The following is a 27,815-nucleotide window of genomic DNA, read 5'->3' on the forward strand; positions in this document are numbered from 1 at the left end:
ATGTTCTTCTTAACTTGGTAGGCATATTTAAATAATGTCAAACATATGAGAAACGCGATCATTTTTCTTCGTTAAAAACACAACATCATTTGACCAAACTGAAATACAACCAAGAACCACAATGCAATGAAGAAATCACACACACACATATATATATATATATATAGATATATATATATATATATATATATATATATATATATATATATATATATATACACACATCCACACACGTAGTATTATATGAAATATATCACAACACCGAAATAAACTCAACTAGTTTCATTTTAAATATCAGATGATTTAAAATGAAACTAGATGAGTTTAATTCGGTGTTGTAATTTTTTTTCATATAATACTACGTGTGTGGATGTATATATATAAGGAAAACACCAGATGCTTTATATTATAGCTGCGAACATCAGCTCAGAGTTATCGTATTGTAAACCGTTTTAATACAATAGTGTTAAATAGTGTACGAAGGAGCTACCAATACCCATACAAAAAACTCAAAACACAGCAAAAACAAAAAAAACCACCTCGAAATAAAAAAATGTACTACATTGCCTATACTATGTAGCTGACAAACGACGGTTTTATTTTTAAAAATGTCGTATTGATTAAGTTTTTGTGAGCTTTTCTTTGTAACTGAAAAATGCACAAACAATATTTTTTTCAAATTGTAGTAAATATCTACATGAATAAAGCTCATTAATAAGTAGTACATACTTTTAAAAGACTTTTGAATGGAAATTGAAGAATAAAAAAATCTTGCTTTTCTTCATTTATTACTTTTTTTTTAAAAGAAATTACAAATCTCATATCATTCAGTCATTCAACATTACAAGTTTTATCTGTACTGTACCGCTAGCGGAGCTAAACAATTGTCTAATACATAGTCATCTATCAAATAACTGTATCCAACGTACGTTAAAACAATAATATTAACAACTATAAACATTATTATTTACACTTTACAATAACATTCCATTTACTTTTCAAAGAAATAAACATTGAATTAATAGTGTACATTGTAATTTTAAAAAAGAACCACAATTTATTGAGTAGCAAGATGCATATTTCAATGTAATTAAATGCGCACATTAAATAAAACTCCATTTGAACTTTATAATTTTTCATATTTCCGTTTTATTTTAATCAAAAATCATAATAATAGTGCCTTTTCACAGCCTGTATAAATATTTTTTGTGTTAAGAAATGATGAAAAAAGAACAACTACTCTGATAGTCTATTTTAAGGTGCATTTAAAAAAAAGACATATTGTTGCTCGCAATGAGATGGATTTTAGTTCACAATTTTTTCGTCAGCAAAAGAAATGAAAAAAAGAATATTTGATAGATTAACTGGAGCAACATAGACTTATCATCTGTAACGTCAAAACTAGTGGAATTTGCTACTTGATTTATTGATAATACTGCCTTACGTGTATTTACATTTTAATATGATAGTTTTAAAAGTCTAGTCAATTGTTGAAAACACTTTGGAAAAGTAGATATTATATATCATATATGTAACTTCTTGTGGATGCGATATAATGTATGAATATAAATCATAAATTAAGCTAGTCATGAACAAAGACAACAGGCACTCTGATCCTTTATACGTGTAGATATTACTACTGGTATATATTAAATGAAAATTCAGGCTTTATAATTGTTTCTTACTTTTTTCTCATAATATTGATAAACAGTTTTTACTGTAAATTCGATTCTTTACTCCGCGGCTATGTTAAGGCTGTCCAAAGCTAAATATATATCGAAAAATGATACTATTTTAATTATCGAAAAATACTTTAACCGAGCGAGTTTCTTTAAACTTTTATTACATTTATTAATAGTGATATCCAATACTATATTTGATGTATTTTTGTGACGTCATATATTTTTCTTAAGCACGTGACGGGTGTATTCTAACTCGGTAAATAATCTATAAAAATCGCATTGGCGCAAGTGAATAATGACATTAAATCAAAAATATTTTTATGAAAAATCCTTCGATAAGTAATGTACTTTGCAGTTCTTGCTGGGGGTTCATATAAATATTTCGTTTATTTGAAATATTGTCAAAACATTTCGCACTGCCATCTAAACTAGGCACATTTTTACCTTTTAGGCTTGATTTACACAAAATCGGGTCAATCGGTAGGTTTCCCCCAGCAAGATTCACATTGGTACTTATTTTCTCTCCCGATTTCACGTAAAATATACTAAGATTGTTTTTATCTTTCACTTGCGCCAAGCCGTTTTTTATATGCATATACATATCACCATTCATTAGATTACACGTAGCAGGGGGGGGGGGGGGGGTCACAAAACCATTCCTTTATGAGTATTTTTTTTTATCTATTACGAAGCTTTAAAACCGTTGATTTTTTTATACTCCATATCGGTGATATTGAATTTAGTATCACTAGTATTTACAACAGTGTCTATGCACAATGAATATCACTTATTACGTTACAATACATTCCCAAAGAACGATCGAAAGGAATGCAGATCGTGACGTCAAAGTTAACTATGACGTCATATCTTATGAAGTACAGACAAGTGACTTTCTACATATCGCTGTGAAATTAATCAGACAGCCTTAACATAGCCGCGTCAAATATGAAACGTTGAAATTGTTTTAACACATATATACCACCACTGTAAAAGCACTCCTAAATTGTAAATTGTAATGAAAAGAAACTGCTTGGGAACACTATCTATGAGTTCTTTTTAAGTTTCTTTTTCTCTTTTTCTCGGTCAGATTGAAATGGTGAGGAAAAGATCCGCTTGATCAAATTAATAATTCCACCTTGAGGATTATGTTCACCATCATCAACTATTGCATCAGCAGGAATACCAATAGACTGAATTTCCATTCTTGCTGAAAGATAATTGGCACCAAACTTTTCAAAATCTTTATCAATTTCAGCCATATGCTTGAATTCATTCAGCATTTCTATTCGACGTTGATACCCTTGATGTCTCTCCATGTCTTCAGCCTGAATCATTTGGTCCAAATGTTCAACTGTAGAGAGAGGATCAGGTCTTAAGGCTATTTCCTTTAGCCTGCTTTTGCAATTATTCATTTTTGTCATCATTCCATTGACATATGCGAATAGATGTTCAACATCTTTTGATAGGTTTGCGATAAAGGATTCGTGAGTCAGTTTAGACCCTATAGCTTTCTCGTATTTCTGTTTCATTTCTGTATAAGTTTTTTTAATTTTGTCCGTCACATAAATGAACTTATATCGTGCATTTTTGTGTTCTTTCCATATACATTTCTTAATGCATACCGTGCAGTAACCGTCCTTCATGGCAGCGCATCCACTTTTATTATCGTCATCTGCAATTTTACAATCATCATGACATGTAAAATTGCATTGTAGGCAGTTTGTTACATGGTGCCCCTGGTCCAGGTTTACCAACATTTGTTTAGTTTCTTCCACCTCATATTCAAAATCTTTATTGCTTTCTATGTCATTTTTGTGTTTTTTAAATATTTCTAATTCGTCTCGAAGCTCCGACAGTTTAGTTAGCCCCGCCTTAACTTGAGGGAGAATGGCAGATAGTATTGTTTTTATTTCTTCTCTTTCATCTAAAACAGCCTTTGTTAGAGTGAGACTTCTTGTTTTAAATTTAGAAATTGTATCGAAAAAAATTTTAAAACTTGTACATCCCATCTTCCAAAACATGGGAGACAATGACGTCTTTGGTATATTTGTGTTTTCTGCAAACAATGCGGAGTTGTTAAATTGAAAGTTGGAACCGAATGGAAGATCAGCTTCTTTTAAAGAGGCAAGAACGGGAGGATCTGCACCATCAGCAAATGTGATTAATGTACAAATATTTGATTCAATGTCTTTGCCAAATAACGACATAATTGCACTAAATATGTACTTCTGCGAAACGGTCAGGCGTGCGTCTGGAGCTTTTACGATGAAACAAACAGCATCAAGGTAAGTAACTCCTTTAGCCCCTGTTTTTGAAAACAATTCCCGAATTTGACCAATGGTACGTTGATCTCTCTCTATTCCTCTTGTATCTCCAAATCCCGGTGTATCGATGATGTTTAAAGAATATTCTAATCGACTGCCGGCTCTAGGCATTATCTTATAAACTGTGATCCATTCTGTTTGAGATACAGCCTACAAAATAACAAATTGATAAAGAACAAAAAGCTTTAATTTTGAATATTGTATGTCGCTGGTACATTTGTGGTCATGTGACTTTTGAATATCGGACGCGAATCCTTTACTATTTTTCTCTGTTCAATAAAAACGGTACTAATTCCGACTTACGTGTAACCTGTTATTGTTTATTTAAGCATTTCAGTGATATTTGCAGTGCAAAATTAAAGATAATTTAAAAAAGCTCCTTTTCACTTAGTTAACATTCGCTTTTGATAATGTGATGCATTATAAATCATATCATTCTCTTCTTTAAAAATAAATAAAAATTGTGATTTGTTAAAAAATGATTTTGTTGAGTTTATAGTAAGTTAAACACAGTACAATATAAATAAATTAAAATGTCATGTAGTTAAATTCTTATGAAATTGAATGAAATCAATAAATATAATAAAATTTTAAAATTAAAAAAAAATCCCACTTGACAATAGTTGCCCACATCACATCGAACCTACCATTTGAATCTCCTTTCAGTGGAATGCAAAATGAAATAGACCTCGCTGTGCAAATGGGTTACTTTTTAAAATATTGCAATTGGCTGTACTGATATTAATACATATTCACTTTTTATTACCTGCAGATTCTGAAATGAATTCTAACTGCTGATTTAATGTAATTTCCGATCTATTTTAATGTAAAAATAGCAGTTTTAAATCATCTTTTACATGTAAGACAAATATTTGCAACACTTATCTGACGAATTCTAAAACGAAATTGTATTGTTTAAGTGTGAATAAAATTTAGCAGCACAATTGTCATGACCCCGTTATGTGAATTGAAATAATGAAAATATGACCGTGGGTTTTAGATAAACTGATGTTTAAGTATATTTGACGTAAGAAAAAAATTGATAAAAATCCTGCATGACGTCATCATATTTGATCTTTATTATGACCTTCATATTTAATGGCCATAAGGTATAAACGCTGGTGTTGGTTGTTTCTAAAACGCAGGTTATAAATATGAACGGAACACAGGTTATACATTTTTAAATGATAGAAGGCTTCATTGCACGAAAATCAATTTAACAGTCAAAAATACAAGTTTTAAAATTATTAAAATACGGTCGTGAAAATTTGTGGGTATGATTTATACTTTTTTTCAAAGATAATGGCATTAAAAGAACTTTTACATTTTATTGAGACAAAATTCTGTGTATTTGAAAAACATTCAAATAATTAATTTCATCTATAGATACAGATATAGATATATACAAAAAATCTAATAAATCTGAAATTATATCACAATCATTTCAATTTGAATGTCGATTAAATTCAATTTGATTATAGTTAAAATGATCATTGTTTAACAATTGTACCTGATTTTCCATTTTGTTTTCCTCTTTTTCCAGCTGTATTAGGGTAAATCTATAGGGATCATCAAAACTTACACCCATCACATAGTTTACAATGCCGTCAACTAGAGTACTTTTTCCCGAACCAGTTGCACCAACAAGCATTATCGTCTTTTCAGAGTCTGTCTTTTTAAATTCTCCTGTAATATGCAAATAAAATTGGAAGTTTTTCTTTAAATCTTAAAACAAATAAGAAAATGGTAAACAAAGACCCATTCAAATCGTACCAAGAATAACCTGTTTTGTTTTTGCGTCAGGATTTCGTGAGTCTTTTAACTCTTCCGCCAAAAGTTGATATTTTTTTGGATTTCCATTGGCAACTTCCTTGGCAAACCCGAGTAAATGTGTCGCTAGAGACTCGGTTGTACGCACATCATCACTTGCGGGCCCGTATTTTCCTTCCTGGTCTTGAAATACTCTTCGAACTTGAAATATGTAATTTGTATTTGCCATTAATCCGGTAATAGTAATTTTATTCTGATCAACGTCAGTCTCAGCGAATTTCCATTTTTCTTGACCGTTCTTTGATTTATAGCGAATTTGGTAATAATCAACTTTTTTTGCAGATTTTTCCCAGCAAAGATCAACAGAGTCCGAAAAAATTCTCGATGGACTAGCAATAGGTTTCCCAGGGGTCTACGGTAAAAAATAAATGAATCTGTAAATTTGCATAAATATATTTTACGGATTGTCGTATTTGATATTACCGATATCAACAAATATCAACCAGCGTTTTACTCACTACATGTACATATAACTTGTACTGATTTAGACGGTATATCTTAAAACTCCTATAAAAATAAGGTTCAAGTGACCTATCCTGAGAGACTGTTGTCCCTCGTCCGTCTCACTTTCTCTCCGTTTTTCTGTCCGTCTCTCTGTAAAAATTTCTTTTTTTCCTTCTTAAAACCACTGAGACAAAACTATAATTTGATACAAAGCAGAAAAATATACCTCTGATTTAAAGATATTACCACTCGTGCACACATTGAAGCCTTACAACAGATATGTAATTCCTATCGTACGCCAACTTTACAACATTCTACAAACTAATGAGAAAATGTTCGAAGTGCTGAAAAATATAAGTTAAATACAAAATTACTGTCAACAGTAAAATATAGCCCAAAGAATCTCTGATGGATACTTTGCAAGTCCTCTTTTCTACAGCGTCAGTTATATTCGGTCAGTAAGTGTAATTATCTCCGTTGTGGAACTTGCCGATACATAAAAATCGGAAATTCGTACAATTTCGGGAACAAGGACTTTATTATTCATGCGAACGGGTCATGGGCATCTAACAATATTATTTTAGTAAACAACATTAACTGTAGCGGATGCAAAGAATTTTATATAAGAGAAACTGGAACAAATATACGCACCCGCACCTGCATACGTATACACGAACAGCACATTAAACAACCCGAATACAGAAATTTAAACTTAGAAAACATCGTGATATTTGTGACCACAGACAATTTACAATTTTTATATCATGTAAACATTATATAGATAATCCTGTTGAACAACGGAAAAAAAAGTAAAACACATTTAATGAAGTCACTATCACCTTTGTTAAATAGTTTTATATAGACTGTATCATCGCCTTTTTTTATTATACTAAGTATTTGACTTTTATGACTCGATTTCTTGATTGTTTCCTAAATAAGTATATGCAAGGGAATTTCAAAGTGATGTGGGTTTTTTTTAATGATGATAATGTTATGTAGATACAAGCTCTATTGAATAAGGTTTCTGATTTAAGGAAGTTAAACAGTCATTGACTTCTAAAAGATTAAGTAAAGATGTTTTGCTGAAATCCCATAGCAAAATCTTTTTTCCCTTGGGTTTTATTTAGCTTGGATATAAGGTTCGACGCAATATTTTTTTTATTAATAAATGTCCCCTTCTTAGTTGATCTGTGAGACAACAGTGTGAGATATTTTTGTCTTACATTGTGTGTGGCCTCAACAATGGAAGCCTTTTTTTATTTTCTTAGACACAAGCTTTTTGGAGCTTTTATCAATAGCTTTTGCAGTATAATCTTCGGGGGGGGGGGGGTTAATTCTTCATACATACAATCTTGATCACTAGCAAAATCAGAACTGGTCACGCACGCGCTTAGACCTCTAATCTTGCAGAGTTTGATCTATAACATACAGATCAAAGGGGTGCACATTCAAGGTGTTCATAACGTTAAGGCTGCAAGAGAGATTCTTAAGTTAAAATAAAACAAAAAAAAAACAATATATAGTTGTTGACTGGGGTCGAGGGCTACATTTGATCTGTCGGACCGACTCATCAGCTGTTGTCCGAGACACAGTCTACGACTGTTCTGCCATGCCTCTTCTAATCAATAACTCGTTTTTGTGGAATGTGACGTCACCGGCCAACAGTCTTTTTTAGCAGTCGATCGATTTTAAGGACGAATGCTACACCAAAACTTATTTTATGGATCGTTAGAGTATAATTTCTGAACCAAGATTGCGTTGTTCAAATAATGACATATGTCCTTATTTTTTTATACGAATTTTGTTTTATATTTTTTTCGAAAAGGTGTAAAATCTGTTTTGTTTGCAAGTAATGCACTGTAGAATTTAAAATTAGATGTGAATAAATGCATAATATTAATATCTAATAAACCATGACCAGTAATGTCAACAAGATGTTTTGAATTTTTTTTAATAAAAAATTATTTTTGTAAATAAAAACATATTTTGTTAATAATTTTCCAACCTATGGATAAAATCTTTTAAGGAGACGTTTTTATGGAGAAGAAATATAAGACAATAATATTTTTAAAAAGAAATTGAATCAAATTGGCGTAATTTTAGAAATATTGCTTATTTTAAAATTTGACCGATCCCGATAAAAACAAACTGATACCGATTTAAATTGCCAATAAAAAAAAGGAAAATCAACAAACGTTCTTCATGTTAAGAGAAAAAATCAATTAAATGTTTAAATGTGCTTCTAATTTACAAACCATATTACAACCAAAATCCTAGTTTTTGGGTGAAAATGTTATATATTTTATTTTTCTATCATTCAATTCGGGATCGGTTTATTTTCGATCGGGTGTGGTTCAATTATGAAAATTTGTCATATATCTTAAAAGTCATTTATTTGATTCAATTTCTTTTTAAAATGATTGCCTTACATTTCTTTTGTAAAGAACATGGAAAATTTTATCGACAGGTTTGAAAAGTATTATCAGAAGTTTTTTATTTTCATAAATATTTTTTTTTATTAAAAAAAATTAAACGTCACATTGTCATTACTGGACATGATTTATTAGATATTTATTTTATACATTTATTCACATCATATTTGTTATTCTACAGTGCGTTTCTTGCTACCAAAAAAGATTTTCTACTTTTTCGTTAAAAATACAAAAACAAATTGTACAAAACAAATTAAGGGCATATATCCGTCTTTAAACAACGCGATCTTGCTTAAGAAATGATACTCTAATGATCCATCAAATACAATTTTGTTGTAGCATTCCACTTTAACAGTTTCAATCAAACAGTTTCAGTCCAACAATCAAAATACTGGATTTTTTCGGATAGAGTTATATAATAACTGTTTTACAGGGGTATAACAATAATAGCGAATACAAAGCAACTGGTGTGTAATCCGATTATGACCCTAAAACTCAATTTAACAAAGTAAATAAGCGGAAACAAATCCACTGAAGAAGTAAAGCGTGGTCATCTTTTTTATTACTAAAACGAAACGTTTTTGTTTTTATAGTTGGCATTTTTATACATAATTTAAAAAAAAAATGCAATTTTCATTTGAAAATTTATACAATTACGTACTTTCTAAAAAGTTTGTGGAATCAAATTTTTGAAGTAACGCTTCTTAAAACGATTTTAAATCCTTTTTGGTATGCGCGTATTTAACGTTGGTATTTAAAGTTAATTCTTGTTTTTTGTTAAGGATAGTGAGCAAAATTTAATCTAATTGAAAGGCATTTTAAAATTAAAATCAAAGTATTAAAGTACGAACGGGAGTTGATTTTATCGATTATTATTAATTTTAAAATCAACGATATGTTATTTTGCATGGCAAGTAGTTTCTAATCTGTATTTGAATTACGCACATTTTTAAAATATGAATTCTCGAACTTTTCCGACTAGAATTTCGAGAAAACTCCATATGAATCATCTATCGAAATATTTCTAAAAATTGTACACATGTCTGGATCCAATCAATATTGAATATTAGATAATATTATGAATATTAGATATTGATAATTATCTAATATAGTATCGTTCAACCAGACGCTCGGCTGTCGCCTTTAATCTTCGACTACCAAGATTACCTCTGTTTGTCGGAGATTTACGTTTACAGCCAAGCGTCTGGTTAAACGAGACTAAATTGAACTCTGTCGTAAGAATACATACGACTACGAAAATATCTCAATTGTTCGTACTATTTCAAATTTGATTATTTTCAAGGTATTCATAAATAAGTTTCCTTGCAAATTAATGTTTCAGCAAACAGTACACAGAATGTATCTGTTATTTTCAAGATCTAAGTCTTGTCAGTAGTGATGATTTGTGCTTAGGTCCAAACACTGTTTCACTTTCGGTTTGCAAGAGTAACTGCATAGGAGAGTTGATTAAAATCAACTCCCAAAAATTGATATGGATATATTTGAAATATGGTTCTAATGCTGAAAGAGGCATGTGTACGATTTGAGGAAAAAATATATTTTATAAAGAGCAAAATAAGATTTAAACTTATTAATACAACACATATGTACTGAACAATTACAGAACTCGAGCTTTGTTTACAAAACAAAGACCTTCACCCTCTGGAACTATCATTTCAATATTTTTCAATATTTGACATTCAAATTATTAAAAAGAATTAAAAACATCCACATTGACAATTCTGGACATTCAAATTCAAATAAAAGATACCTTTTTCAAAATTTTCTAAGTCCCATTAAGATATTTAAAACATTTCAAAATAAAAAAATCAACTTTAATCTCATACAAAGTTGAAGCCCTAGTTACGATCGCGTTTTTTAGAACCTTTGAACGTTGACAACTATTTCATAAAATAGGGGTGAAGTAATGTAAAGCTAACCAAACCAAATTTACCGACGAATTTAAGCATTTAACATTTTGAAATGCAAATGAACGGCGATTACTGATTTTTGATATGGGTTATCGGAATAACAATGCCGGCTGCAGCTCACGGGAAAAATTAAACAATGCTAAAATTACTTCACACTAAGCAACAATTAGGAGATTTATATAACTCTATAACTAGCAACCGTATCTTTAATTCAGAGACCCATGTTTCATTTCTTTATGTACGGAGCAGTTTCTTAAACGGTGCATTCTTGAATGTTTTGATATTAAAATTGTTTTTGTTTTTGTTTACATAGGTTCATATACAAATTAAAACGTTTTTCAAGCTGATTTGTCTATCTTTTTATTCATTTTATGCATATATAAACAGATTCTAACGTTTAACACATTCCTTTTTGGTCTGAATTTCAAATTTTTACTTCAACATTCAAATTGTAAACAAAAACTTTGATTACATGTCAAAGAATTGTAAGCTCTAACAAATGACACTCAAATTTTGCTTGCCTTTTAGGAATATCTCACCGAAGCACTGTAATTATTCAAATCGGAAAAATAATTTTTGACCAAAATCGTGACCATGCCCCTTTAATGCTTTTTTAGATTTTGATTAAATGTTTTCATCACCCACGCAATGAATATTTTCAAAATAATTTTTTATTCATTTTATGCATATATAAACAGTTTCTAACGTTTAACACATTCCTTTTAGGTCTGAATTTCAAATTTTTACTTCAACATTCAAATTGTAAACAAAAACTTTGATTACATGTCAAAGAATTGTAAGCTCTAACAAATGACACTCAAATTTTGCTTGCCTTTTAGGAATATCTCACCGAAGCACTGTAATTATTCAAATCGGAAAAATAATTTTTGACCAAAATCGTGACCATGCCCCTTTAATGCTTTTTTAGATTTTGATTAAATGTTTTCATCACCCACGCAATGAATATTTTCAAAATAATTTTTTATTCATTTTATGCATATATAAACAGTTTCTAACGTTTAACACATTCCTTTTAAGTCTGAATTTCAAATTTTTACTTCAACATTCAAATTGTAAACAAAAACTTTGATTACATGTCAAAGAATTGTAAGCTCTAACAAATGACACTCAAATTTTGCTTGCCTTTTAGGAATATCTCACCGAAGCACTGTAATTATTCAAATCGGAAAAATAATGTTTGACCAAAATCGTGACCATGCCCCTTTAATGCTTTTTTAGATTTTGATTAAATGTTTTCATCACCCACGCAATGAATATTTTCAAAATAATTTTTTATTCATGTTATGCATATATAAACAGTTTCTAACGTTTAACACATTCCTTTTAGGTCTGAATTTCAAATTTTTACTTCAACATTCAAATTGTAAACAAAAACTTTGATTACATGTCAAAGAATTGTAAGCTCTAACAAATGACACTCAAATTTTGCTTGCCTTTTAGGAATATCTCACCGAAGCACTGTAATTATTCAAATCGGAAAAATAATTTTTGAACAAAATCGTGACCATGCCCCTTTAATGCTTTTTTAGATTTTGATTAAATGTTTTCATCACCCACGCAATGAATATTTTCAAAATAATTTTTTATTCATGTTATGCATATATAAACAGTTTCTAACGTTTAACACATTCCTTTTAGGTCTGAATTTCAAATTTTTACTTCAACATTCAAATTGTAAACAAAAACTTTGATTACATGTCAAAGAATTGTAAGCTCTAACAAATGACACTCAAATTTTGCTTGCCTTTTAGGAATATCTCACCGAAGCACTGTAATTATTCAAATCGGAAAAATAATTTTTGACCAAAATCGTGACCATGCCCCTTTAATGCTTTTTTAGATTTTGATTAAATGTTTTCATCACCCACGCAATGAATATTTTCAAAATAATTTTTTATTCATTTTATGCATATATAAACAGTTTCTAACGTTTAACACATTCCTTTTAGGTCTGAATTTCAAATTTTTACTTCAACATTCAAATTGTAAACAAAAACTTTGATTACATGTCAAAGAATTGTAAGCTCTAACAAATGACACTCAAATTTTGCTTGCCTTTTAGGAATATCTCACCGAAGCACTGTAATTATTCAAATCGGAAAAATAATTTTTGAACAAAATCGTGACCATGCCCCTTTAATGCTTTTTTAGATTTTGATTAAATGTTTTCATCACCCACGCAATGAATATTTTCAAAATAATTTTTTATTCATGTTATGCATATATAAACAGTTTCTAACGTTTAACACATTCCTTTTAGGTCTGAATTTCAAATTTTTACTTCAACATTCAAATTGTAAACAAAAACTTTGATTACATGTCAAAGAATTGTAAGCTCTAACAAATGACACTCAAATTTTGCTTGCCTTTTAGGAATATCTCACCAAAGCACTGTAATTATTCAAATCGGAAAAATAATTTTTGACCAAAATCGTGACCATGCCCCTTTAATGCTTTTTTAGATTTTGATTAAATGTTTTCATCACCCACGCAATGAATATTTTTAAAATAATTATATCTTCTAAGAAGGAAGATAGCTCTGCCATTTTAAAGCTAAATTGAAAGCTATATGTACATGTATATACGCCGCTTATAACAAGTGAATGTTTTTAAAGAACGAAATGTTTTTTCATTAAGCTACGTAAGTTAGACATTTGCTGCAAATAAAACAAATCATATTCACCCCACCCGAAAAGGGAACTACTGACGCTATGTTTTATATATTTTCTCATCAGGTATGACATAAAATACATGTTGTAAAAATACATGATGTTTACTGATCATGTTTATCTTTTTTAAAAGAAACTTTATCAAGAAATGAACTGTGTGAATGTCAAAAAATGTTGTTCTCATTAAATTTGGTAAACAAACTGTCATTTATCTTCCCCTGTTCTGTTTTTCTCGATTACTACATGTATTTCCGCGGTCATGAGCAGATACATTCCCTGAAACTTTTTCACATAAACGGTGGGCGGGACTTATCCTCAGACTATATTCAGAATAATGTTGAAGTATTGTTTTTCTCTATTTACGAACTTGTGCAATAACATGTGCTTTTAATTTAATGCAATAAAACAGTAAAACAATAAAATAGATTAAACTTAAGATAACTTTATCATACTCGGATCAAAGAATATTTTTTCTTGGGGGGGTCCAAGGGATATCTATCTGTATGTTTGCCCGGGAGGGTCCGGTACATATGTTCGGTAATTTTACTAAGTACATTATAGAATTATCTTTTGTGATGGTTAAGAAGGATGAATATCGTGCGTCTAATAATCTGTTCACGTGTATGTGATTTATTTGGAAAATACATTTACAAGTAGTTCAGTGCCCCAAAATCATTAATAAATCAACAGATAATGTTTAATTCTATACTGCATTGTATGTGTCTTATTTGATTTAAGAAACAAAATCAGAGAAAAATGAATAATCTACATAAGAGATTGAAAACTAAAAAAGAATAAAATAAATGATTACTTGATTCATAAAAAAACATCTCCGTTGGGTAAACAACATGGTGTTTACTCAGGGTTTGAGTTGTCAAATTAGGATTATTATAGTTCATATCTGAGGCCCTTGAGATCTGAAACTATCGGTGTAAAGTAAAAGCCGATGCACACTACCCATTCGCTGTATCTTTGAACCAAAGGGATTCAATAAATTTTGCTTATTGATATTAAAAGTCTGAGGACCTTGTTATAATTTCTTTTTCCACAGCAATTAATAATGATTTGACGAAAAATTGATAAACTGTTCATTTAACTTTTGACTTGTCTGTTTAATGTTCGAAAAATGTATCAGATGTTGGATTTTCAAAAGAAAAACATCATAAAAAATATGGAATCATTGTTGCTTAAGAAAGAATTTTGTAAACACAAAATAAGTGATAATATATAAAAACTCGGTTAAGGATTGGATAACAGAAATACTTGTACATGTGAGCTAATATGTTTGTAAATGGTTTGAGGTCAGCAAAATCGGGGGTATACCTTAATCTTAATACTGATAACTCAACATCTCTTTTTATTTTTATTTTAAGTGTGTTATTGGATCATGTTTTTTGGGGTTTGCTTTGAGACTTCTTTGCATTCATTTAATTTCAAATCATTTTAATTTATACAAAGATTATAATTTGTGACTGAAATTGAAATAACAGAACTATCAATAGTTTTTCTACATAGTATTCAGATTCAATAATGTGTTAATCTCAGACTCCTTGAATTTTTTTTATCCCAATGGAATCTGATCTTTCTTTTAATAAATTTATTAAGATCATTTTTTTTACAGAATTTCAGAGTTGTCTATAATATATTCCGTTGATCAATCTTTAAAAAAACACCAAAAAAAAAACGAACTGTTATGCTAACTGGTGACTTTTTATATACTGACATTAGATTCAGATGGAAAATGAATGGATTTTTACTGCAAAATCAATTGGTAGAAAAAAAACACATAAAGAAATAATATATGTATCTGATATAAAAAAAAAATCTAAATCATTGTGCTCAAAGTTTTAAAGAGACAATATTTAGGTCAACAATAACCTTATTTAAATGAGTGTTTTGGATCTGCACGTTTGGACCAATTTGCATTTTTAAACATGTTTGAAACTTCACTGATTATTGAGATCTAATAAAGTTGTTGACAGGATAACAATTTGCTATTATCTTAATCACAGAATTTTCAAATTCACTTTAATAAAGGTTTTCCGTTGGAAACGGAAACGGAAAACCTTATAGTTTTCGTACTGTTTCTTCTTATTATTAAGTTTTTTCTGTTTTCAACGGAAGACCGTACAGTTTGTTATTGTTATTTAGGTCTTCCGTTTGCAACGGAAGACCTTATTGATATTGCTTTGTTTCTTTTCCCCTATTATTTTTTTTTTCTTTGACGTTTTCTCAAAAACGCTTCAGCCGATTTTTATAAAGCTTATAGATCTTATTTAGCACAAAATTTGTAAGAAATCTATAGATCAATTTTTTGATCGTTACTTCCGGTTCCGAGATACTAAAGATTTTATGTTATGCTTGTTCACGATTTTTCTCCAACAGTTTTTAAGATAGAAATTTAAAATTTTCAGGGATGGTAGAGAGTTTTTAGCCGCAGTGTCTCTCGCATATCCAAACGTTGGCTGTCACCTTCGGTTGTCTCCGGAAGGAAATGAAAAACGTAAATTTTGGGTCACTTTGCCAACATCAAAGAAATGCTGCCATTTCAATGACTGTATGCACACAACATTTAGCAATGTACCCACGTTTTAAGTATTCTACATGGATTTAACAGGATGTCCGATTAGAATTTATTTATATATGTAGATACACGGATGCATGTATACATGGGTTTTTTGACATATAATACGTATATATATTAATTTCTTGAACACTATAAAACGCTATGAACTCTCTCTCTCTCTCTCTCTCTCTCTCTCTCTCTCTCTCTCTCTCACGTACGAATATTTTAGTATTTGAATACGAACATTCAACACGCACTAATGTGGCTAGAAGTTAAATGTACATCTGACATCCACAAATAACTCATGTATCTTTTTTCGATACCGGTTAATGTCTATAAATCTAAATAATTTGAAATGCATTGCTTTATGGTTGTCTTCTTCCTGATTGAAAGTCAACGCTGAAAAGTAATGATTATTATAGACAATGTACCTTTTCTTTCTTTGTGTATGTCTATACACTGATACAAATCTTTGTTTGTCTGGGATTAAGAAAAACCTCCAAAGTTAACACAAGGAACTATAAGAACGAGCGGCTGACTACGATAAGGTGTGAAAACTGACCACCCGTGTATGTTTACAGATGTAATCACTGATCCCACAGTTAGGAACACCGAGGTGCATTGAATAAACACTTTCTATAACTACAGTTTCAATCCAATTTTTCAGACGTCCGCGTCGATTTGTTCCCGTCCATATCAAATATTTTGACTGTAATAAGTTGAATTGACGTAAGCTGTATATTTCCAATTAGCCAGTTAATGTTCCGCGATCTTATTTTAATCAAAAGCAAATAACATGTTCGAAATTCGCTTGAATGTATGTCTTTTTGAATCCTTAGAGAGGATTAAATTGAATTTTTAAGAAGTGTTTAGAAATTATCGAAAAGAAAAAGTATCCAAATAGCGTTAGGTGTATTTAAACTAAAGACCTCTTGTTGCTCGCAACGAGCGTCTAGTTAAGATCCTTATTTTACTTATTACTTATTGTTTTCGTACTGTTTCTTGGTTTTTTTTTCACAAATTTTGTGCACGCGATTTCTCAGGAAGTATTCGGCCGAATTTGGCCATTCTTTCACAGATGATTGCCAGAGGTCATAGTTCTAGAAGCTTTTTGAAATTTTAAAATCGCCACTTTCGGTACCGAGTAACGACCGATTTTCTATATTTTACGACCTATGTTGTGCAGAGCTGATCTCAGAAACTATCAGAGATATGAATACAAAATTTTCAGGATAGGTGGTCTATAGTTTGAAGTGCACTATTATGTTGTTTTACGCCAGTGGCGCCATTTCTTGGAGCTCTCCTAGGCACGAAAATTGGGTACAAAGTTTCATTCAAAATGTTCATACGTTTTGATCTGTATCTTTTTATTAGTTAATATTTTGTTAAGACATATATAAGAAAAGTGGTAGAGAATCAAAAGTTCTTTCCAATAAAATCATTTAGGGGCTAAATCGTAAATTGACACTCGTAAACTCTATTTCGAATAACTTAAACATGATAAAGATTTTGTAATGCATTATAGAAACAAAGTTGTTGATCCTAACAATACTTATCCGAAAAAATTACTACCACTCCCATGTATTAAGTAATTAGGGATTTAAAAAGTCGGACAGAAGACCTACTCGTTACTCGTAACGATGTCGTATCTAGTTAATATTATTTTTTTCAACAAATTTTGTACACGCGTTTTCTCGGAAACTATCCAACCGATTTGCACCATTTTGTCAGATATGATTGGAAGTGATCTGATTTCATTTTGTTTTTAATATTTTTGCCGTCTTCACTTCTGGTACCGATTGATCCCTGATTTTGTACATTTTACGTCCCATTTTTTTGCACGGTTGATCTCAAAAACTATCAGAGATATGAATATGAAATATTCAGGATATATAGACCATAGTCTGAAGTTATGCGTATTGTTTTTTTTAACGCCTGTGGCGCATTCTTACATGTAAGAGCTCACAATGGCTCGAAAATTGGGTACGAATTTTGTTCCACTTTTTTGTACACACATGATTTCTCAGATATGGCACAATATATTTTTTGGAAATGTTTAGGAGTGATAGAAAATAATTATATCTCGAGTATGCATTTTTCTTTTTTTCGAAGTTTATTTCCTGTCGTCCGTTTCCTGTCTCTCAACAAAAAGCTTGTCGCATTGAGATCTCAAAAATGATTTAGACTTGAGCATTCAGACTTTGTAGGATTATATACCTATAGTTGTAGATGTCTTTAAACTATTTTGTCTTGTTCGTCATAACTTCCGGTCGTCACCGGAAGCACTTCAAAAATTATTTTTTTTCGTTAGCATCTAATTTGTTTTATTTAGAATTGAAATATAAGTAATAATTCTTACATATCTCATGTAACAAAAAATTCTATTTCCGGCGAGATGTCTTAAATATCTCGGAAAGCTTTTTTTTTAACATAAATGTTTTACCCTCGAGATATCAGAAAGTCAAGTGATCAATGCACGAAACTTATATAGATAATAGACATTCAATAGAAAATGCGTTTAATCGCTTTCATTTTGTCAACCGTCATTTTCTGCCTTCATCGGAAGGGTTCAAACAAATCAAGCTGTTTAAAAGTTTAACTGTTTTTCTTTGACAATTTTAGTAAAATTGATAAACAATGAAGTACAGTTGTATAATGTTCAAGAAATACTATCTTTCATTTTCACTGAGCATTTCCGTGTATCTTTTTCTTTTAAGAGACAAAAAACGAGATCTCAAAAACGGGTATGTATTGAACAACCAAACTTTGTGGAATGATAGCCCTAAGTATGTCTTCGTGTTTACATTATTTTGTTTGAATCGTCGTCACTTCTGTTTGTCACTGTTATCATTACACGATCTTTTACATGTTTACTAGTATACAATGTTAAATAAGCAATCATATTTTACTTCCAGTGAGTTATATCAATTTATCTTAGGTACATATCCATTTTACAAATTTGATAACGAGATTTTAGTAACTGTAAGTGACTGAGACACGAACTTTTATGAATGATAGACAATTGATTGAAGATGTGTTAAACGGGTTTTATTTTGTCAACTGTCACTTCCGATACTGACCGGAAGGGTTCAAACAAGTCATGTTTTTAATAAGGTTAACAGATGTTCTTGGTTGTTTCATCTAGCATAATAAACAGTGATGTCTAGGAAATGTACACTCCGCTCCTCGCTTTTATTTTCATTAATCACTTTCGCTTATCCGTTTCCGGTCTCGACACAAAAAACCAGTTTCACCAGGAGCTCAGATTTGGCAGAGAGTATCGACATTTCATCGTGTAATATAAAAAAATATATAAAAAAAAGAACGGAAGACCTACTCGTTACTCAAAACGATATCTAGTTTACTTACTAGTTATTTTGACCGGTATCTTATGCGCACATAATTTTTGAATAACTGTATTAAGCAATGGTACTACATGTAATTTTGCATATTATATTATCCTACTACTCTTTTCGGGAGAGGGTGCATAATCTAGTTATAGGCTATTCAATAAATCTATTATCAATAAAATTCACTTTAATTTAATGGTGCTTTATTTCAACATTATCATTTGAAACACAAATTCAATATCCTCGGTAAATAACTTATCTTCCATTGCTCTATTTACTATATAGCCGATTGCTGACTAGGTCGTCTCAGACGAATACAACTGAAACACACAGGGGTTTCTTATCTCATTAAAGATCGGCAAAACTCGAAGATCAACTGCAGCTGAGATTTTCAGCACAATTAATTGAGTTGTTATGTTCTTATCTTATGCTAGTCAAACCGGAAAATCGTTGTAAACTGATTTGTAATGAAATGTTTTAGATGAAAAAGATTTGATGTGACGTGTCCCTTAAAGCAAACAAAGGAAATTCGGACTAAATTTTCATTAGATTTTGATTTCCGCTAAATCATTTTAGTAGAGCTATGAAATTCAAAGTAAATATTTTTTTTGTTAGTTTCATCTCACTTATTCATTAAGATAATTATACGGCCTGCAATTCAAATATATTGAGAAATGCTTAAAATTAATAAAAGGCACCATATTTCAATGTTCTGATCATTAGCCTATAAATCTTTAACCAGCAGAACAAGGCCAATATATATAGATTATTACATGGCAATTTTTATATCGCATCCTATATTAGCTCGAGGTCACTGTATATCAGCCCGAGAGCCGTGAGGCTCGAAGGCTGCTAAAACGCGACCGATATAATATTAAATAAACAATAAAATAAAATAATATTAAAGAAACAATAAAAAATGTGATGAACGATTATTGTTAACAAATCGCTCCGTATCTATGTATTTGATCGATGATTAACTTCCCTGACATTTTTGGTGCCAGCTGTAGGTATAACATGTTGACGTCGACGTAACTATTTGACGTCATACACGGAGATCGAGGTTGAACGACGCATTACGAACTTTACGTTATAAATGCCGATGATAAACGGAAAGGGGTGGGATATAACAACCGAAGATTGCCGGAAAGTGGTGTGATATAAATCTTATATCACACCCCTAGGGTTTAAACACACATATAGGCGAACTTTTTATATCGCACAGGGCGGACAAGGGTATTTTTCTAAGTATACGATATAAGTAGTTTGATAACACAAATATTAAAGTATTATCATCATTCTTTTTGTGTTAAGTTGAATTATACTCTGTCCCGAGTTTTTGCTTCCACCACATTTCACTTGATATTTCGATAATAATAAATACCTTTGAAGTCAAACTACGCTCATCCACTAATATGAAAAATATCCAAAATATCTGTTCTGAAACGCTTTAAGTTTCAATATACATCCCAAAAGAGAAAGTATACGGTACGGAAGCCCATTTAGGACCTATCAAAAAATATTTTTGAATTTGATATAACGAATTCTTGAATTTGTTAAAACGAATTTAAATCGCTATAACGAATTGTTGAATCCGTTATAACGAATTAAATTTGTTATAACAATTTTTTAGGAAAACGTTATAACGAATTTAATCTGTTATAACAAATTCACTGAATTCGTTATTTCAAATTTCAAAATTTGTTTTAACAAATTAAATTTAAAATAACAAATTTTTGAATGCGTTATAACAAATTAAAATTGAAATAAAGAATTCTTTAATTCGTAATTTCGGTTTTTTTAAACTCGGTTATAACATATTTTCACCCAATTTGTGGTAACAAATTTCATGTTTTGGGAAACAAATTAAACGGGGCAGACTTCATTTGTCCCATATCGGCGTACGACGAAATGCACCGATCGATTGATCGGCGTTAAACGGCGAAATTGTATTAAATGAAGTAAATGTAACCATGGTAACAGATGTAACAATTCCAAAAGACATCTTACTTTATCAGCTTTGCTAGAATTCCTACATAGATAGAAACAAAATATTTAAGAACTATATGTAGAAATGAAGTTTCACCAAAAATACAATATATATACAGATTTGTTTCGACGGGTTTCTGTGCAAAATTCCAAAACTTTACTTAATTAATGCTATAAATCAATGAGCATGCTGGTTTATTAACATATATCTGCATTTTTCATCTCATTACATCACCAAACCGTGAGATTACGTCATACTTAAAAAAAATACCGGTCTGGTATAAAATTGATTTAAGAATAAGGAATCATTCTTTGAATATTACTTGTCTCAGGTGATTTTGGCCGGGACGTGTTCAAATCAAATAAAGCTCGACGGGATTTATGATAGATATGGCCACGCTCTGACCGAAATTATCAACTCATAATACTCAAAGAAAGATTCCTTATTACTTTAATACTTATATTTATATTATTTCCAATTCCTACACTTTAAAACAACATTCTAAAACCAATGTTTTGTAATGAATAACACATGCTATGTATTATTACGCAGCGCAGCCAATACTGTTTTTCGGTTTTGCTGTATGACACGCCCATTTTGTGTCGCTCGTTTTTTATGAAATTATTGGGCTGGGTTATCACAGTAAAGGACACTTAAAAAATAAATATGATATTTTATATGATGTAGCTAGGCATTATAACCAGGATGTGCGCATGCGTGAACCAACTTTCCATCAGAACGATGTATAGAATAGGCTATTTTTGGGAGTTGATTATAATCAACTCTCCTACATGTATGCAGTTACTCAAGCAAACCGAAAGTGAAATAGTGTTTGGACCTAAGTACAAATGAACATTGCTGACAACATTTAGTTGTAATCGATAAATTCGATGTAATGAGTTCTGAAGCATTATTTTTCAAGGAAACTTATTTATAGATACCTTGTTAATAGTTAGATTTGAAATGGAACGAACAATTTAGATAATTTTTGAAGTCGTACATTTTATATATTCCTACGCCAGATCTAGAGCTCGTTCAACGAGACGCTCGGCTGTCTCCGTAAATCTCCGACAAGCAGAGAGTCTCTCTTGCTTGTCGGTGATTAACGGATACAGCTGAGAGTCTGGTTGAACGAGACTAGAGTTCAATTTTGCTTGGATCCATACAATTTCTCATAACTATTCCGATTACTGATACGTAGTTTTATAGAATAGATCTTTGGATAGTATACAACATGATACATATTGGGTTTTTACGAAATTCCTGTGGAAGAATTCATATTATTAAAAATGTGCGTAATTTAAATACATATAGGAAAGTACTTGCCATGCAAAATAACATATCATTGATTTTAAAATAAATAATAATCGATAAAATCAACTCCAATCAGTTCTTCAGTACTTTGATTTTATATAGTACAACCAGGCACTATAACCAGGATGTACGCATGCGTGTACCGACTTTTTGCTAGCGCTTTCGAGCGCTAGCAACTATGTTAGTCTTTTTCACTGGAATACGCATGTTCGACTCCATAGTAGGGGATTCTGGAAATACTGTACTACTGTAGATAAACTGTACCACGTGAATTTCGTTTTATCATCTTCACATGAAGTTTAGGTTTTTATTGTAAATGTCAAAAGGTAATAGTAGCTTAGGTCTTATAATGCAAAGTTATTTTAGATATTATGATAAATAGCTAGCTTTATCTTAACTACTTTCAAGCTTGGAAAACAACCTCGGATATGTTTTCCGATCTTCACCTCGGAATTGAAATTACAGTAGAAACATAATAATTAAGGCACAGTCACCACCTGTACCATCACCATCACCATACATCCATCTGCATTCCCTATTGTTAATTAATCGATTCAGAAATTTAAACCAATGTTTTAAGAAATCTGCTTCTGTGTTTTATGATGGCTACAGGGCTAGCTCACCAATCTTTTTTAAAAAATAAGCTTGTTCGGTAAACGTTTGGGAGGAATTTCGAAAGCTGTTTGGAGGAACTTCGAACTGATATTCGCGCAATTAAAAACGTTGAGGAAAATTCGAAATTTACATTATAAATGTTCATTAAAAGAGAAAGGAATGTTGTGTACATTAGATTTACACCAAATGTTGTATAAATATTAGTATTTGGGAGAATAAAAAAGAGCAATGTTACAGGCAAACAACAGGCACTTACCATCGGAGGGGGGGGGGGGGGGTTGTGGAGTGGAGCAGGGGCAGGGGGACGAGCTAGACTACCCCCTTCAGCACACGCTTTCTCGCAGCAAACATTTTTCTTAAATTTACATATAAAAGGTGAGTTAACAAGGAGTCCCCCCCTCAATGTTTTTGGGACCATGTAAAAACTGAAATGAAAGGTAGGAAATAAACTGTAGAATTGAAGTTAAAGGTACGCCTTTCCCCATACCCCCACGGATGAGGATTTTTGAATGTTTTAATAGCATAGTGTATGTATCACTAGGGTTAATTTTCGTATCACCAGGGTCTGTATACCCATAACCTGGGTCACTGTACGTATCACCAGGGTCTGCGTGCCCATCATCTGGGTCTGCATACAACAAGCCTGGGTCAGTGTACGTATCATCAGGGTCAGTGTATGTATCACTAGGGTCAGTGTTCGTATCACCAGGGTCTGTATACCAATAACCTGGGTCAATATTACGATTATCAGGATGTCTATATCTAATACCAGGGTCAGTGTACGTATCACCAGGGTCTGTGTGGTCATCACCAAGTCATTAGAACCTATCATCAGGGTCTTAATGCATATCACCAAGGCAAGTGTTCGTATCACAAGGGTCTGCCCATTACCAGGGTCTCAAACCCTATATTGTTATAGGTATTGAGACCCAGGTGATGGGTATACTGGCTCTGATTACGCGTATACATGTACACACTCTTGCAATTGGATACACTAACTTTGGTTATAGGTAAACTTACCCTGGTGATGGGTATACTGATTCTTGATATGAGTATACAGACGCGAGTGATGTGCACTCTGGCCCTATTAATACTAGTATACAGACCCCGATGATAAGCATATAGACCCTGGTGAAACGTACACTGACGCTGGTGATAGGCATTGAGACCCTGGTGATGGTACGTGGATTTCTGGCTATGGGTAATCAGACCCTGGTGATGTGCACAAAGACACATTGACCCTCGGGATAAGTATTGAGACCCTGGTGTTCTGGTGATGGGTATACTGAATCTGGTTATGCGTATACAGACCCTGTTGATACGTACACCGACTCTGGTAGTACTTACTCTGACCCTGGGCTGCAATAATACATAACATGTGCTATGCATGGAAAAAAACCTGGTTTTGAAATGTTGTTTTGAAGTGTAGAAACTGGAAATAATATAATTAAAAGCAAAAAGGCATCATTCTTTGAATATTATGAGGTGATAATTTCGGTCGGAGCGTGCATATCAAATCTATCATAACTCCCTTCAAGCTTCATTGGATTTGAACACGCTCCGACCAAAATAAATATGAATAATGAACATAAATCTGCACATGCAAGCGTTTAAAGATAGCCTATTCATCGGTAAAAGGCGATTAGAATAGCAAATTTTAAAATCGTTTAAAAAGAAATCTGACTGTAATAAAATAATTACGGATACAACTTTCTTAATTTACAATACTTAAAATAACTAGATACGTCAAAACATCAGACCTATATCAATCATTTTTGCTGTAAAATTGAATATATTTTGGATAGCTTTGTAAGGAAATTTCCCTTGTGTTGACCTCGTGACGTCTAAATTCATTTTCTCTTGATTAGATTTCTAAAAGAGGTAAAAATATGCACTTTGAAGAGGCGTAACTCCATTATTTTTGCATCGATTTCGATGCGGTTTTTGCATTAAATTCTGGTAAATAAATTCTATGACATAAGTTCGACATTGGCTGGGCTGCATGTACCCTTTTATAAATCAGCATGCTCAATAATTAATAGCATTGACTAAACAATTTTTTGAAATTTTGCGCAGAAACCCGTATATCTGTATATCCTGCACAATATTTTTGGTGAAAATGCGTTGCTACATATATAGCAGTTCTTAAATATTTTGTTTCTATCTATGTAGGAATTCTAGCAAAGCCGATAAAGTAAAGCGTCTTTTGGAATTGTTACATCTGTTTCCATGGTTACAGCAACAGCTGTGACAATATGTTCCTCCACTTATGTTCTTACGCCAGTTTACTTTATTTACCATTTCGCCGTTTCGTCGTACGCCGATATGGGACAAATGAAGTCCGCCCCGTTTAATTTGTTCCCGAAAACATGTAATATGTTATTACAAATTGGGTGAAAATATGTTATAACCGATTTAAAAAAACCGAAATTACGGATTAAAACTTTGAAATAACGAATTCAAGAATTGTTATTTCAAATTTAATTTGTTAAAACAGATTTAAAAAATTGAAATAACGAATTCAGCGAATTTGTTATAACAGATTAAATTCGTTATAACGAATTCCTAAAATTTGTTATAACGAATTCCTAAAATTTGTTATAACAAATTTAATTCGTTATAATGGATTCATCAATTCGTTATAACGATTTAAATTCGTTTTAACAAATTCAAGAATGCGTTATATCAAATTCAAAAATATTTTTTGATAGGTCCTAAATGGGCTTCCGTACTACGGCAATTTTGCATTGCATCAGCCATTAATAAGCCCGCATGATAATGTTTAAAGATTGTGTGAGGTGTTCCGAGTACTTCAGAATGGAGAAAAGATGTAAACATTTCCATTATAAATCTCCGTAAGAAATTTGTTTTCGTTCCTGTAAACTTTTATGAGTGAAAAGGGATAATTTGTCAAAAAAAGATATCTTGGATATTTTCCATTTCATTGATTTCAACTGTACTTCTTTCACAGGTACATTGTATGTGTATTTTCATTAAAAATCATCAAAACGTGATGGATAACTTTGGACAGACTATAAAAGAAGGTATGGATTTGAAAACTGATGATGGAATTCGGATTGCAATATTTAAAAAAAAACACTTAATAAAAGCTTATCTATTAAGTGCCACTTCCATTCTTAAGCGTATTATATTTTTAAGTGTATTTTGATTTTTTAAAGAGTTTTAACTATATGCGGCTATGTTAAGGCTGCACGATTAATTTCACAGCAATATGTAGAAAGTCACTTGTCTGTACTTCATGCGATATGACGTCTTAGTTAACTTTGACGATTTTTATAGATTATTTACCGTGTTCGAATACACCCGTCGCGTGCTTAAGAAAAATATATGACGTCACAAAAATACATCAAATATAATGTTGGATGTCATCATTAATTTTTGTAATAAAAGTTTAAAGAAACTCGTTTGGTTAAAGTATTATTTGATAATTAAAATAGTATCATTTTTCGATATTTATTTAGCTTCGCACAGCCTTAACATAGCCGCGTATGTTATATTTTATCAGTTAAGAAAATCTTCATTATAATGAAAAAAATTAAAAGGATTTTTCTTAATTAAAAAAATCAATCGCAGTTAATTCAAAAAGTTCTTCTTTTGTTAGTGAAAAATAACTCTACAATGAATTGTTTATAACAAAAAAGAAATAGAAATATCATCAGTATTAAATATGATATATAATATTATATTATCATCATAATTTTTTTCTCATATATCATCAGTATATTTTATTTATTTTGAGCAAACGTCCCCCATTTATAAATGTCCTGTCACTTTACGAACGCATTCTTTAATTAATTTTGTTTTTCTGTTTTTATCTAATATGATATAAACACAGAGTTCTAAATTTCAATGAATATGGAAACATCTGAACGGTGAACAAGCGTACAATTGCTAACTGCATACTCAACGTAATGTTATCGAACTCTGAACGCTTTGTGAACGGTGAGCTGGAATGGAAGGTAACGGGAGGGCGAGACTGTGAATAATGAACACATGGCGCATTCTTTAAAGCGTTGCCTTTTTACAGATCATCACACTTACAAAGTTTGACACTTGCCACTTACATAGCAAAATAAGCTTTTAAATCGGCATAATAAAAATATATTTAAAATTTCTTATTTTGGAAAGGTTTTAAAACATTGTTTAATTCACTGTGTTTGGGAGAACTTTACTCAGAAGTGATGAAGAATAATATATATTTATAATTTGAGTTAAAACGCAAAGGAAAACAGAAATATAAACTAAGTTTGTAATATAAAAAATACACTAAAAATTTATCTTTTAATCACTCATTTTTATTATGAATTTTTATTGAATTCAAACAAGATCTAAGGATATTAGTTATGTGTTTCTACTTACACTTAAACCTTCATTTTCTTCTTCGCCACTATTTTCTGATACATGAGCAACGGAAGGTCTGAAACATAATTGTTTTAATCAGTGTAAATGATATGTACTCAATCTAGGAAACTACAAAAAGACAAAGAGGAATCAATCTTTGTTATTTACAAAAACCACACCGCTGTCAACAAAACGTTTAAAGAAAAGTAATTTCAATCTGAATACAATCAATTTAAATCAGTTAACCATTTAGATAATTCTTGAAAAACGTCTTTAAGTTATATC

At 31.2% G+C, this 27,815-nt stretch overlaps 1 protein-coding gene across 1 annotated transcript; it reads right to left on the reverse strand.

Moving 5' to 3' along the window:
- Nucleotides 1-2,461: 2,461 nt before the first annotated feature.
- LOC117685378 (uncharacterized) lies at nucleotides 2,462-27,602 on the reverse strand. The gene is made up of 4 exons (XM_066070446.1): nucleotides 27,549-27,602; nucleotides 5,780-6,188; nucleotides 5,517-5,692; nucleotides 2,462-4,156 (listed from the first exon to the last, which is right to left on the reverse strand). Exons 2-4 carry the CDS (start codon nucleotides 6,003-6,005, stop codon nucleotides 2,726-2,728), a joined length of 1,833 nt encoding a protein of 610 aa, XP_065926518.1. The 5' UTR covers nucleotides 6,006-6,188; nucleotides 27,549-27,602; the 3' UTR covers nucleotides 2,462-2,725.
- Nucleotides 27,603-27,815: the final 213 nt, after the last annotated feature.

The sequence above is a fragment of the Magallana gigas genome, chromosome 9 (assembly GCF_963853765.1).
Source record: "Magallana gigas chromosome 9, xbMagGiga1.1, whole genome shotgun sequence".
Lineage (NCBI taxonomy): Eukaryota > Metazoa > Mollusca > Bivalvia > Ostreida > Ostreidae > Magallana > Magallana gigas.

Coding starts and splice junctions, on each gene's coding strand:
- LOC117685378 (XM_066070446.1), bottom strand. CDS start 6,005: ATGGCAAATACAAATTACATATTTCAAGTTCGAAGAGTATTTCAAGAC. Junction 5,693..5,779: donor AACAAAACAGGTTATTCTTG/GTACGATTTGAA, acceptor TGCATATTACAG/GAGAATTTAAAAAGACAGAC. Junction 4,157..5,516: donor AAAACAAAATGGAAAATCAG/GTACAATTGTTA, acceptor GTTATTTTGTAG/GCTGTATCTCAAACAGAATG.